The 15429-nt window shown below is 36.0% G+C and overlaps 2 protein-coding genes across 2 annotated transcripts; one reads left to right on the top strand and one right to left on the bottom strand.

Annotated features, from left to right (window-relative positions):
• Positions 1–1492: 1492 nt before the first annotated feature.
• LOC25499176 (uncharacterized) lies at positions 1493–7331 on the bottom strand. Its single transcript, XM_013594350.3, has 2 exons — positions 6338–7331; positions 1493–1773 (listed from the first exon to the last, which is right to left on the bottom strand). The coding sequence occupies exon 1, from the start codon at positions 7027–7029 to the stop codon at positions 6394–6396; it is 636 nt and encodes a 211-aa protein (XP_013449804.1). The 5' UTR covers positions 7030–7331; the 3' UTR covers positions 1493–1773; positions 6338–6393.
• A 1081-nt stretch (positions 7332–8412) lies between these two features.
• Positions 8413–14513, top strand: LOC25499177 (peptidyl-prolyl cis-trans isomerase CYP63). Its single transcript, XM_024770555.2, has 14 exons — positions 8413–8611; positions 9140–9333; positions 9442–9496; positions 10412–10500; positions 10932–10956; positions 11069–11107; positions 11232–11349; positions 11634–11794; positions 11902–12223; positions 12346–12449; positions 12593–12812; positions 12926–13222; positions 13314–13391; positions 13723–14513. Exons 2-14 carry the CDS (start codon positions 9256–9258, stop codon positions 14090–14092), a joined length of 1956 nt encoding a protein of 651 aa, XP_024626323.1. The 5' UTR covers positions 8413–8611; positions 9140–9255; the 3' UTR covers positions 14093–14513.
• Positions 14514–15429: the final 916 nt, after the last annotated feature.

Genomic DNA, 15429 nt, shown 5'->3' on the forward strand with positions numbered 1-15429 from the left:
ACAGCCTAATTTACTCATCTATTTCTTTCAATATGCCCTTTGCGATGTGTGAAAAGTACAGGACAAAGGGACATGGCCAAAAAACAGACTTTGGGAATTAGATTAGGTTGCTAATCAATCATCACCACCACAAACATCATATTCAATATGATTGCTACGTAACATGCCAATAATGCTCGGATAAGGACTACATATTTTATTTCGCAAGACATATCGTCTTGCTATACTAGGTCAATCATTTTATGGTAAACAACGAAACATCATTTAAATGTATATTCCAGTTACTTTAAACTGTGTGTGTGAATCTTTGGAATCAATACAAATTTATCATCCATTATTAAAAAATTAGTCTCCCACTCTAACAACCCAGTTTCACATAGAGAAAAAACTACAAGCAATGACCAGGGAGTCAAATCAATACAATTCCTCGGCTACAGGTAAACCTCAAGAAGTAACAAACTTTAAGTGGATTCAAATCAAAAACCTAATGCTCCGTAAAAATGATATAAAAAATGGGGATATATAGTTGGTTTTATGGCTGGGGTGGGAAAGTTAAGAAGTGGAGTGATAAGGAGGTCGAGTGTTCTATCTCCTCTGTCAACAGAATATTAACTATTACGAACAATTTTAACATTAGCCATTTCAAAAAAAAAAGATACAAAAAATGTTTGAAATGTCCCTATTTGAAATAGCTAAGTAATGAAAAAAGGAACTACTTTAAAGAGAATGGTCAACACTGTTGGCTTCAATGACATCTAAATGTTCGCCATATCGATTTACAGTTTGTATATTTGTGATTGATCCAAAGTATAAAATTTTGATTTGGCCTACTTCTCTTTATTTAAAGTGTCAAGACTTGCAAACTAGATCTGGCCCATAAATTACTGGGTAACAGAATATACACATCTTCACCATCATTCCGCTCTTAAAGGGTAGCATGCTAACCCATCCACCACTTGTCTCTTATAACTTGAGCTATTCCCAAGTGGCTAAAAGTTACTGCTAAACTGTTTAACTTCTCAATTAAAAGCGCCATAAGTTCTTAGGCATTAGATGCATACAAACAGGAGGATAAATCAGAGACAGTACCAGCATGTTAATCAATAAATATCTACAACATACAACAAATTTCACATCTCAGCGTATGGTTGAACTCTTGACCGAAGACACTAGCAAGGCTAATAAGACAGAAGGTATACTTAACTAACACTAACTGATAGACAAACAATGAAGCTCCATTCCAAATGCAATCAAATAGCTAGAAAGCAAGTCGGTCTGAAACTTAGGAGTTAACCTAGCAAATTGATCTATACATAATAAATAATATGGAAATAAAATAATTTTAGAATCCCTTCAAAATCTCTTCAATCATTATGTCTGTGCCTGTTTGTGGTGGGGTGGGGGTGGAACACATTATGGTTGCATTCCATAAAATTCAGGTTTCCAAAGAGTAGGGTTAAAACTAGCCAAACGGAAGAACAGTAAGACAACATTGCATAAAGGAAGTACATAGCGGACACGGATTTTATTTAAAGATATTCAATTCAGTTAGATTCCAGAATACAGAGGTTAGAATCTAACCTCTGTGCATTACCGTATGAAACGTCAAAATAGATGGGGCTATGGAGCATTTTTTTCAAGTTGCGATGCAACTACACAAACAAATACCTCCTTGTAACTTATTAAAAAAAACATAAATCAAAATTTAGAGGGAAGAAAAACCTGGATACTTTGATTCGCCAAGCTCTATGAGATGGCAATTCTGGTAACGTTCTGCACCAACCAAAGAAGAATAAGTTACTACCTAGCCACAGGCATCATAAAATAATCCATTCAGATTATGAAGCTTTAACAGTGTTCTATGACAAGCAGAAGGCCCAATTAAGAGGGTTTATGTGAGAAGAAACAGAAAGAGAGCAGACGATCCTAGTCTCTGAATTAGTTAAGATAGTTATAAAGCGTAACAGAACAACCAACTGATGTAGTTGTGATTGTAGGGGAGAGACTTAAAAGGGTGGGAGAGGAAAGACATTGAGTGTGATCACTGTTGTGGGAGAGTCCTGGTCTTTCGAATACCAGAGGGTAAGGGTATTCATTATATCTTTTGCCCTAGCCCAATTCTACTATCCTGCCAGTATAGAACTTGTGAATTAGGGTTCTTCAATCAAATTTCAATTCAGTTGATTTTTTCAATCCAGTTATTATAATTTTTAAAGTAGTATCATAGATCCATCTATCCAGGAGCTGTGGGTATCGTGCAAGAAGGACTCATACTAGTTGGCATAAAAATGGAGAGGAGATTGGGGTCCATAAGAAGGTGCTCAGTGAATGAAGAAGTGGCATTCTTATGTTTTCAGGAGATTATGTATATGTTTAGGCCAACAAGTTAGAGTGGTACTCTCGCATTAAAGGAACTATATATGACGAAATACAGGTGGTAGTGATAGCACTGAGCTTGTTTGGATTGACTTATTTTTGAGCTTATGCAAAACAGCTTATGCAAATAAATAAGCTCTTATGTATTATTCATAAGTTTGTCAAGGTAGTTTACGAAAAAGCAGCTCAAGAAGAAACAATTTTCGTTAGTGAGAACTTATGAATTAACATAAAAGCTGATTTATTTGCATTAGCTATTTTTCATAAGCTCAAAAATAACCCAATCCAAACGGGCACTAAAAGGGAGAGGTCTCGATTTCAGTGGTTGCAAACCCTATATATCTTGAGAGGGGTATAAGGCTGCAATGACCCAGAATCATTTTGATATTCTCTTGATTTAAGACAGATTTGGTGGCGGAACAGGTTCTGTAAACGATAGTGGGCTGGTCAACGGGATAGTAGGGATTCAGGAGGCTATCTGAGGCTGAAATGCAAGGCCGGATTAAGAGGGGACTGTATCTTTATTTTTTGTTTTGAAAACTCAGTATCTGACCCAAGGACCGACTAATCCAAGGGGTCCAATCCCACCGTCCACTTGCGTAGGAGCCATTTAAAGCATCTTAAGGTGTGATGAACAATATAGAATTGGTCATTTCTGCATAAACAAGCAGTATAAGGTGAAGTTATTGGAGGGAGAAAGGTGAATGTGGCTGCAGAGTCATGTCATGATGCTGATAAATAAGGAGCAACATTTTGAAGAAAAATATAGACTTGATCATTCCTTTCGTAGAAACAAGCAGTCCATTTATGCTGGTGTGAACAGAAGGCATTGTTATGGATGCAGTGGTGGGAATGTGCTCTGAATATCCTAACTTGGGAAAAAATTTCAGCCAACGCTGGTGGAAAACATGTTTGAACTACTGTCGCGGATGAAACAAGAAGGCTCTGTCTGTGAACATAGGGAAAAATTGAAGGTATTACCTGGGTCCTTAAAAATTACCCAACAACAGTAGCTAAATGGAATTTCGTGAATGGGTTCTAAGGGATGTGGTTAGGGTGGAAATAAGGGTGCATAAACCCAAAGCCTTGAAACAGATGATGGACTCGGTCCTGCTAATTGATGAAAGGAGCATTATTTTGAGGAAACGGGTGGGTCAATCATCCATATAAAGGAGGGGGCAGCAGAGAGTTTTATGGGGTTGGTCATGATGAGGGGTAAACATTGATGGCCGAGAACTAGGACGCTAAGCATGATTAATCACCAGAAGTTAATTTTAACCATGTTGGCAACTCTCAGGGAGTTGCCACAGAAGATGGTGGGAGGAGCAGCTCGAATTGTATGACCGATGAGGAGAGGAATATCAAGGGTTGTTTGTGTTTTCGTTACAATGATATATTTGACCCAGGACAAGTATGCAAGAACAAACAATTGAAGGTGATGCTGCTGGAAGAGGGGATTACAGATTCAAGAGGAAGGGTTGTTGAAAACGAAGACGAGATCTGGTTGAGAGAATGAGTATTGACAGAGTGTTCTGTAATTGCCGTCGTTTTATCCATTCTATTCACCTAATGTCTTGTGGGAGGAAAGAATTGGTAGATGTGCCTATAGTTAGTTGTTTGATTGTTAGTTAGTAAGAGGTGAGGTAGCTGTGAAGTAACTCAGTCTCGGGAGAGTTGAAGAGCTCTCAAATCATCATCTAGAAAATGTATACTTGCTTTTTTTTTTTTTTTTTTTTTGTGGTGGCCGGGGTTTGAACCCTGGACCTTGCATATACTATGCATTGTCCATACCAATTGAGCTAAGCTCACAGAGATGCATACTTGCTTATTTGAATGGCACTTTACTGCACTCACAAACCAGCACAGACTGAAATATTTTATTAACTAGATAGATATTAACAAGTAAAAAATAATTTAAACACTCCAATACAAGTGGCTGGTATTCTCAAAGAAAATTGTCCAACTACATGGGTGTGTTCCCATGATTGGGAGAATAGTTGCGAACCTATAGCCGGCATTCAAGGAGTATTCCCTAACTTCTTCCACATCAAGGAGAAGGTGGCTTTTCATGGGAGTGCTGAAAAACAGCAGCATCCAATTAGGATTTTTTTTTTTTTTTGAAGCTAAACTAGCCCACCTAAATTGGCACCGGGGAGAATCGAACCTAAGACCTTGAGGAGGAGCACACTCTAAGGTCCCAAGCCAACACCACCACGCCAACCCAAGTGGGTTTCTCAACCTTTAAATTTGTTAAGCAAGTTACACAGCGTAACAGAACAACAAACTAATTGTTGGTTAGTTGTGATCACGGTGGTCAAACTCTTGAGTTAACTTAGAATTGTTCGAGTTACAAACCCTAAGCATCAAAAAGGTAAATCAATTATTAATTGTTCTAGCATTAACTTGGGTATACTCGTAGAGACTCACACAGAATTGTGAGTTTGAGGACAATTGAAAGAGTTTACAACATAATGTTTATTTTCCCTATACAATTACATACCTAAAATGGCAGTGGTTCTGTTTATTTTTAGAAGGTCTAAAATGCACCAACTGAATGATAAGGAAACGGGGGGTTGGGTAGCTCAACTCGTTTGAGCTAAGAGTCAAACCCGGATGAAGGAGAAAAAAAATAATCAAACAACTGATTATTAACATTTGTCGGTAAAAAAAAACAAATAATAAGTATCCATAATGCACTATACGTTAACCTAACAATTGTAGTACTTGACTCCATCGATACATTTAACATCCCAACGTGAACCCATTTGTTAAAGAGGTAAACAATGATCTACTGACCTATTGTTGTAACTTGTAAGTTTGCAATTAACCCAATAGGCCAATGAGGTGAATGAATGCAACTTTAATGAGCTGAAGCTAGGTTTATCAAGTTAAACCCAACTCAACAGGGAGAGCTCGACCTCACCATCCTCAAACCTTTAGTAATTTTAAAACATCTTATTTGTCAATTTATCCTGTGGCTTTTGAACTTATAATACTCTGTTGCGAATCTATCTTGTAATTTGTGAATTTATCCATCGATTTTAAATTATGATGTGATGTCTGTGAATTGGTTGGGTGGGTCTACTCTATGATAAGGATCCATAATGCACTATACATTAACCTAACAATTGTAGCACTTGACTCCATCAATGCATCTAACATCCCAGCATGAGCCCATTTGTTAAAGAGGTAAACAATGTTCTATCGAGTCAAAATCCCATAGCTTCTAACATAAACAAAACCATGAAGCAGAAAATGGAAACAAACCTATGGTTGTAACTTGTAAGGTTGCAATTAACCCAATAGGCCAATGAGGTGAGCGAATGCAACTCTAACGAGCTGAAGCCTAGCTTTATCAAAACCCAACTCAACAGGGAGAACTTGGCCTCACCATCCTCAAATCTTTAGTAATTTTAATTTTTTAAAACATCTTATTTGTCAATTTATCCTGCGACTTTGGAACTTATTATACACTTTTTAAGTGATATGTTGTGAACCTATCGTGTAATTTGTGAGTTTATCCATCAATTTTAAATTGTGATTTGATGTCTGTGAATTGGTTGAGACTTGGGTCTGTGAACTCATCTTAGTTTAGTTCATTGGTTGCTTGGTAGTTGGTATTGTCCTGGTATTTTCAAACCAAAGTTCCAGATTAGACATCAATGATTTCCAATCAAGTTTTGGTATCAAATTTAAAATATAAACTGTTCAATAGAAACGTAGAATACCCAAGTATAGAAATCATACTCCTACATTCCTAATTTCCCATGGTGCTAGCATTTCAAACATTGCCATTCAAGTTTCCTTACAATACACAGAGCACAAATGCAATAGGGATTTCTTGATTTCCTTTATAGCAAACAAACAAGTTCATATAATCTCTAATTCACCTAAAGGCACGACATAACAAAGGGCAAAACCAAAATAACTTTAAACAAACATTAGAACATAGAAATCCTACCTTGAGTGTCAAACAACAAAATCATGCAGGATGTGCTTCCTCATTTCAATATTTTTTCAATTTTCGGTCCCTCGTTGCCTCTCATCCAAAATCCGTCGCACACAATCATCCGAACCAAGCAATTCACTAGCCCTTCGATTAGTAACACCGAATTCACCACCAATCAAACAGTTGGAATTCATTCCATTCATCGGCCTTGAACCCCAACTAATCAACTTCACAGCTTCCTTCAAATTAAAAACCCCTTTCCCAACCTTAATCCTTGCATCCCTAAACGGCACCAAACACTTCTCTTTCGCAAAACCAACACACTTCTCCTTCGCCACAGCAAAACACTCCTCCATTTCGCGCACTTCACAAGCCTCTCGTTCCTTCAAATCTTCAAGTTTAACACCTGACAAAACCTTCCACCAAGGAGGCTTGCACTTGCTAGAAGCGTTAATTGCGCAACCAATCCTCGCCCCTTGTTCGCATTGCTGAACAATCTTCCGCTCGCAGGCTATGAATGAAGAAGCCCAAGCATGTGAGTCTTTGAAAGCTAGAACGTATGGACCCGCCGATGGATCGTCGGAAGGACTCGCCGGTAACGGTCCTCGGAGTAAGGGAATTGGACGGTCGAATTTGATGACGGTTGATGAAGGTGAGTATTCGTCTTCGAATTTTGTCGAATCTTCGGTTGCATCATTCGCCATTGTTAGGGTTTGAAAGGTTTGATATAATTGATAGAGGAACGCGGAAAATGAATTAGTGCGGAGTAGAGATGAATGTTGAGAAAATTCGGTGTTTGATCAAAGTAATTTGTATGTTCGACCGTAATAACGACGTTGCACGATTGCAGGGTGGTGCGGTCGCCGCCGATGCTTCCGATAAGCGGTTTTGCGTTTCTAGATTATCGCAACCGTCTCCGCCGTAGCGTGTTTCAAGTGTAGAGAGAAAAACACTGTCAAAAGGATAACACGAACAAAAAACACATTCCCTCTTTATTTATTTGCTTTACAAAAACCGCGGATATGTTTACAAAAACATTTTTTAGGTATTTTTTTTTCTTCTTAAATGCCAACATGCTTTTTGAGTACAAACTATATAAAATTGAAAGATAAAATGTTACACCAAAACACGATTTATTTTTACATAAGATTAAAATAAGGATTTTTTATTGTATTTAATATTTTCTTTATTTTTGCAGACTGTTTCTCCTATTTCTTTTCTTTTTTTTGGTCAGTGTTTCTCCTATTTCTATTGTTGTGGATTGTTATTTTTTAATGAGATTTAATTATCCTTTTTTTTATAATTTAAATCATATTACAAAAATTCAAAAATACTTTTAATGAAGGGTAAATATAGAAGAAAAAATTCAGCTCAAAAGTGTGTATCCCATTTATATATTGATATAAATTTCACACAAAGGTTTTTTGTTGGAAAGATTTCACAAAGAGTTGGTTGCTATCTTAAAACAATATTGTATTTGCATTTTTTTGGTCAAGTGTATTTACATATTTTTAAATTGGTTTTTTTTCTTCTTATTATAGAAGTTGTTTATATTTTATAAAATAATTTATTATTTAAGAAATTTTTAACTTAATTAAACAAAATCTCATTCATTGATGTAGTTTGGTTTAATAGTTTTCTACCAAACTTTTAGAGTGTGTTTTGATCGAATGTTTAGGAAGAAAAGATAAAAGAGAGTTTTCTTTTCTTTTTTAAACTACGAACTATATAACATGTTTTTTAAAAATAAATCAATTGTAATTGAGGTATTATATGATCGTTTATTATGTTGTTAACTTTTTAAAAAACATTTTAAAGTGTCCCCATGAGTTTAGTTTATTTGGTAAGGGATAATGCACAATATGTGCAGGGGCCGGGGTTTGAACCCCGGACACCCCACTTATTCATTTTTAAGGTGAATTTCTCTACCCACTAAGCTACTTGACAAAAAATAAAAACATTTCAAAGTGTTAGTAATTTAAAAATGAAAAATAAGCTCTCCCCTCATTTCTCCTTCTAAACCGTCTATCCAATCCAAACACACCTTAAACTAATAACCGACGCGATACATGGAGATTGAGGAGATCTGAGAAGGGGGCGTGTAGTAGAAACAATCGGAGGTGCAAATAAGAACCATATAACAGATTATTTGGCCGGCATGGATGGCCCAAATCTTGTTCAACAACGTGCTCGTGCTTTGCTTCCTCTATCTCCCTAGCCGAATATGAACTAGTTACTTCGTTTTCGTCAGTGTTCAGTGAAACAGAACTGTTACCACCGTTCACGGTGAGTTCATCTCTCTCTCTCTCTCTCTCTCTCTCTCTCTGCTCAACTAGTACTACGGTGCAATTCGTAACACTCGAAATTCGTTAGAGTTTCATCATCTTCTGTTTCCACTTTCGCTACTTATATAACAATTTTTCGATCTTGATGCAAAATGCGCTTTCCGGTGAATACTTCGATTTAGTTCTTTATTTAGGTTTATATAGGATTTTGCGATGAAGCTGAGTCTAATTACACATTGAATGAAAAGGATACTTAGGGTTTAGGGTTTTTGTTGCATTGAATTTGCGAAAAACGATCTTGTTAATCTTCCCTAATTCTGGATATCACAATGTCACGGTTTTAATTGATGAGTAGTTCTCATGTATTGGTAAAAAAATCTTGCACTCTAGTAATTGGAAAGAAAAATAATGTGTTTGCTTTTGTTTGTTTAATTCAAAATTGCTTCAAACATAAAATTTGTGGAAGATGATGATAATTCGTTGTGTTTGATGCTGAAGAATTAACTATGGCTCTTTGTTTTAATAATAGATTAGCATTGGCTTGAAACGCTGTTTGTGATACATACACTCCTGGAACGTCGCTGCTGATTCGTGATTGTTTTCTTCTTTCTAATTTGTGTCCGAAGCATCTTTATTGTCGAGGCAATGAGTCTGGATAAGAATCCTTGTGTATTTTTTGATGTATCAGTTGATGGGGATCCTGTTGAAAGAATTGTTATTGAGGTGATTGAAAATAGTGGAACTTTTTTTAGTTATTTGCTTGAAAGGATATTTGAAGTTTGCTTCAGTCTTATGGGTTGGTTTGACTCTACTTTTTTTGCAATGGTGCAGCTTTTTTCTAGCGTAGTTCCTAAGACGGCCGAGAATTTTCGAGCTCTTTGTACAGGTATACTTAAATTATTTATTAATATAATAGTCTTTCATTTCCATTCTTATTTATATAATATTTTGGTTTGTTGCTAAGAGAGCGCTTTTTTTAACCAAACACATCATGTCCGGCAGTAAGGTAAAACATTAGTTAGTTTGGTGTTGGAAGTTATCTGCCTAGTTTTGGATCAGGTTCCCTGCCCTGCTAAATGAAACTTAGGCTCAGTGCTGGTTTTAAATTCACACGAGCGTCACACATTTTAAATTTGTTTGCAGAAAACATGTTATAGGAACCCAAATCCGGATGAAAGAAATACTGTATTACCGACTGAAAGATGAGAAGTATTGCAAGAGGAACACTCCTGTAACCCAAGAGCAATGCTCCTCAGAGGAATTTGTAATACTCTCTGCCCAAGCTCAAAGCCGAAACTACATCCAAAGACTAACCTACTCTCCTTTCCTTCTCACACACCTCATATACATACTCCCCTATCACGTGTATTTTTCTCTCAGTCTCATTAACTTACACGCCACCTCAGCTCTCACCCCACTACACGATCCTTTCTCTCCATGTGCCTTATGAAAACATGGGTCAAAAGAGCCAAAAAATTGTTATATTCTTTATGTATAATTTCTTCATTGAATTTGTTCTTTCTGATATCTTTGTCATGTTGAATATGAGTTGCAGAGTTTGTGTCCATAAGTTATTTGTAACTCAGCTGTAACAGAGTACAGTTTATGTTTACATGCAGTTGACATGGATAAATTCTAGCCTAAAAGTAATAAATATAGTATATTTTATAAAGAATTCTGAAATTTTTGCTTAAAGACTTTGAAATGTCACTTTTAAAATGATGGCATTGCTTTAATAGTAATTGTTTCTTTCATTTACTGGCTTTGCTTTTTCTGTAACTGTGCTGTTTTCTGTTTGCAGGTGAAAAGGGGATTGGCGAAGCAACTGGGAAACCCTTGCATTATAAAGGAACATCTTTTCATCGTATAATTAAAGGATTTATGGCTCAAGTAAGTTCCCTTTCATGGTTATTCTATACATGATTGTCATAAGCTAGTTATGTTGGAGGTTGTGTCAGTACTGTGCTGCACACTGGACAAGGACTCCACCTTTTGGGTGGAAAATTCACCAATTTTTCTTTCAATCTCTCACATCTTTTATCTCTCGTATTTCCTTTCCATTTTCCCTCCGTATTCTCCACATACCCTCTCTTCTTTATGCCTAAAGTTACCCGGAAGATTGAAAACATGGAGGATCCAAATCCATTGCACAATTGCAATAAAATTTCGGTTCGTAAACTTGGGCAGAAATGACAGTTTCGACAAAACTTTTGGAATTCACCATTTTCTTTTACTGCATTTTTGTCAAACTTATTTTGTATTTTACAATTTTATTGTTTCAGCACTTAACAATGCCAATTTTTGTTCTTATGTCCTGACAGGGTGGTGATTTTTCAAGGGGCAATGGTATGTTTTCATTTACATTTTTATCTGTTGTTTACCAAATTTAATACGTAGATTCCCTTTTGACTTCTCCTTTACCAAGATTTGTAAGGAACAACATTTGTCTGGTTGACAGGCACCGGTGGAGAAAGTATATATGGAGGAAAGTTTGCAGGTAAATTTATCTCTTATGAATTATTTGACATTTGAGAAATAAAAGATGATAGTTTTCTTATGCATGGTTAATTGCTTTTATGATGAATGATTTGACTAAATCTACAAGCACTTCTTCCTTGCAGATGAAAATTTCAAACTAAAACATGATGGACCTGGTGTCCTTTCTATGGCTAATAGCGGGCCTAACACCAATGGATCTCAGTTTTTTATTATATTCAAGCGCCAGGCTCATCTTGATGGGTATGTTTCTTTTAAAGCTTGACATGCTTCTGTCATATTGCACACTATTATGACTGTTCAATCTGCATTTCTTGTTGTTGTTGTTGACGTCCACAGCACCCCCACACACCCCCCACCCCTGGAAATTTCCAACTTGCCATTTTTTCAGTTTTTGGTTGCTGCTGTTATTGTCCATGCTAGCTGGTTTTTAGTTTTTACATTTTCATTTACTCCAAAAGCTTTGAGCTTTTTTATCATGACTATTTTTTGAGAGATTTGATATTTTACATCACGTGATGTTGCAGGAAACATGTTGTTTTTGGAAAAGTTACCAAGGGAATAGAGATTCTGAAGAAAATGGAGCAGTTGGGAACGGCGGATGGGAAACCTACCCAGCCAATTAAAATTGTTGATTGTGGTGAAGTCTCTAAAGCAAAAAGCCAGTATGCAGTTGAGAAGGAGAAAGGTACTTGTGATAGAGATAGATTCAACATTAATATATTATGAACATTGTCACTTGAAAGTTCTTCTGATTTTAATTGTTTCTAATATATGAATTGTTTCTCATTTCAGAGAAAAGGAAAAAGTCAATAAAATCCTTAACTTCTGATGATAGTTCTGATGCTGACAAAAAATTAAGTAGAAAACGAAAAACATCTTCCAAAGACAGGAGGAAGAGAAGGAGGAAATACTCATCATCTGATAGTGATAGTGACAGTGATAGTTATTCCTCGGATTCTGAATCAGATTCATCGTACTCTGATTCAAGTTCTTCCAGTTATGAGAAGCACAAGAAGAGGAAGAGAAGTAAACGCAGGCATGGGAAGAAGAAAAGTATTGGACGGAAGCAGAGAAGCAAGCACAGTCGTAGAAGATCAAGACACAAGTCCAAAAGGTCTGATTATAGCTAGACTTTAATGGGGAACCGTGGATTTTTTCTTTCTTTCTATAGCATGCCTCCCTAAGTTACAGTTTGCTTGTTCTCTGCTTTGAATTAAGTTACTTTTTTATTTTTAGGAGTTCTGAAGGTTCAAGTGATACAGAAAGCGACAGTTCTAGTGCCAGTGATAAGAAATCTGGTCATAAGAAACAAGCTGACGACAAAGCTGAAAAAGTTCTAGGTATTTATCTATTTCTGACAAGATATGCTGCACCCACTCACCTCCACCTCCCCCATTTCCCTCACACTTGGGGTAGTTCAAGGATCTTATGAATACTGTTATGTTGATATTGCTGTCTAAGTAAATAGCCTCTCATGCTACAGACATAGGAGATAAGTCTTCTATTCTTCCTGTACAAAGTCCAACCAGTCCAGAACTAGAGGTGGATCCCAAGGTTAAAACGACAGTAGATAAGCAATCACATGAAGAAGGTGAGTTGTCTCCAGAAAATGGTGAATTTCTGAATAATGGGCATGATACTCAAGCTGAATTTAGTAAACCTGCTAATCAACGAGCTTATTCAGATGATTCAAATCACAACAGGTGTCAGCTCTTGCTTTTTAGCATACGATTCATCTTATGATGTGAATTTTGCTTTGATTTAAATGTCAAGTTGTCAACTCCATCACAAGCTTATCTTATATCTCATTTAACAGAGATGCGAGTCCTGGAAGAGGTCCTGCTAGGAGTCCTACCAAGAATTCTGGGGAGCTTAACCAAGGACGTGCTCTATTGGCTAGTCCTGACCATAAAGCATCTGAACCTGCTGCCTCCAAACATGGCCGGGGCATTTCAAAAAGCCCTTCGCCAAATGGTATGCCAAAGCGCGTTAAAAAAGGTCGAGGCTTTACTGAGCGTTTTGCCTTTGCACGCAGATATCGCACTCCATCTCCAGAGCGGTCTCCTCGTGCATATCGTTATGGGGATAGAAATGTTAGAAGGAACTTTGATAGGTATGTCTCTTTGTATATACCGTTAAACTGTATTCCTTGAAAAATAGTTGGATCTTGTTCTGACTTGTAATTGGAATATTTGTATTTGAAGAAATACAAGCTACAGAAATTATTCTGAGCGCTCACCACCGCGACGTTTTCGAAGCCCACCAAAGGGCAGCCGTCCCAGGTTCCTTCTCCCTCAATTTACATTATCCTTCTAGAGCACTTGCTCAATAATATATAATTGGACATTTACTTTAATTAGTCTATGGACATGCTGTGGTAGGTTAAATATTTCACATTCATTTTCATGTGTGCTCATTGTCACCTTTTTCCTTGTATCTCCCTTTATTATGTAATTTGTTACATCTGCTACTAAATTTCAAATAATGTGTGTTTTGTTTCCAAACCTTGTGCATTATGCACGGCTGTGTTTGTTTCTAAGAATTGTCTAGCATGAAAAACTGGAAATGTAACATATCATTCATGAACTTAATTTCATATGTTTATTTGTTTAGATACCAAAGCAGAAGAAGTCGTAGTAGGAGCATCTCCCGCAGTCCAGTACGAGGCCGTTATAGAGACAATGGTCGTGGCCGAAGTCCAATACGCAGTGTTAGCCCAGAAGGCAGGCGACCTCCCATAAGTGACAGATTAAAATCCCGACTTGGTGCACGAGACAGTCAACAATCTCCAAACAGAAAGAGGTCAAAGTCAAACTCAAGGAGCAATGGCTCTTCTCGTTCCAGATCCCCTGACGCTACACCCCCAAAGCGTTATAATAAAAGGACCTCTGTATCTCGTAGCAGGTCTAGATCGAGCTCTGCATCCGGGCAAAAAGGTTTGGTTTCCTATGGAGATGGTAGTCCAGGTTCTGGGTCTAGGTAGGTATTATGCTGACTGCATAGCAGCTCTCAAGTCCAAACAGTAGCCGACATTGCTAAACATTCTTATAGCAAGTCTCAGCCAAAGACCTCAGAGCTATGTGGGGCGCTGCTTGGCTGCTTACATTGTCTCATGTCTTTAGTGGACTCTGATGTTATGCCTGAAGCCAGAGGCAGTTGAAGATTGTGCGTTAGCTTAAAAACAAGCCTTTGCTGGTTTGAGAAAGGTCATTAGTGCCAAAAACTTGAATGGGTACGTCTTATAAATTAGATCCAGTAGGATTTATTGACTTCAACTGTCATGTTTGTTGTTATTTTTTCCTGAAATAATTTTATTAACAGTGTTGTCTCTTGAGAAAGTAATCCTTTCTAAAAGTATAGGACCTGAACTAAATTTGATGATCTGAATATTCATTCCAAATCAATTAGGTTGGTTTAGTTTTTTTTATGTTTGGATTTTGAATTAAAACAAACCAACCATCTATTGTTTCAGTACGAGATTACGACATTCAAAATCAATTAATCGTGATCAAAATCTAATTAATACTGTATTATTTTAATTTTAATTTGATGTAATACTAGTAATATTATCTAAAATATTTTCTTCAAAAAAAAATATCATATAAAATAGTTTATTGTATTTGTATATTATTTAAACCTAATTTATTGTCTTTTTTTAGTTTATATATTTATTTATACTTAAATCTGAGTGGTTGGAAAAGATTTTTAAAATTCATCAATATTTTTACAGTATATTATTTAATTTACAGAAGTTTCATAATTTTGTTTGTCTACTTGCTTATTATAAAAAAAAAATGTGAACTAAATTAAATTGACTATTTTTCTCTCCAATTAAAATAAATCAGTCTATTTCATCCCTAATTCGAAATTAAGATAAGCTATTTGTCTTTCTTTTTGTTTCTAATGAAAAATATTCCATAAAATATTTTTGAGAACGCTATTTTTCAAAACTATTATGTTGGCTGATATTATTTTGAAATCAAATTCAGGGTTAAAAAAACCATTTTGTAAATTTGAAAATGATTTTTTTTAAAGAAAATTTGAAAATGATTTGAAAGAAGTGGGTTGGAGATGAAATATATCCTAAAATGGATTCAAAAATTTCAACCGGTGAGGACAAGATTTTACACTATACTTTTTTTCTATAAGAAAACAAACACATCAATTTACGAGTGATAAAATAATAACATAATTATTACAAAGCGAAAATTTAGATTAAGAAAGTTACGCTATTTCATCTAAAAAAAATAAAAGACGCCTATATATCTATGAATTATAAGTTGTTTATTTATAGTTAATTTTTTTTTTTTTAATTTTTAA

Source organism: Medicago truncatula, chromosome 7 (genome assembly GCF_003473485.1).
Source record: "Medicago truncatula cultivar Jemalong A17 chromosome 7, MtrunA17r5.0-ANR, whole genome shotgun sequence".
NCBI classification, from domain to species: Eukaryota; Viridiplantae; Streptophyta; class Magnoliopsida; order Fabales; family Fabaceae; genus Medicago; species Medicago truncatula.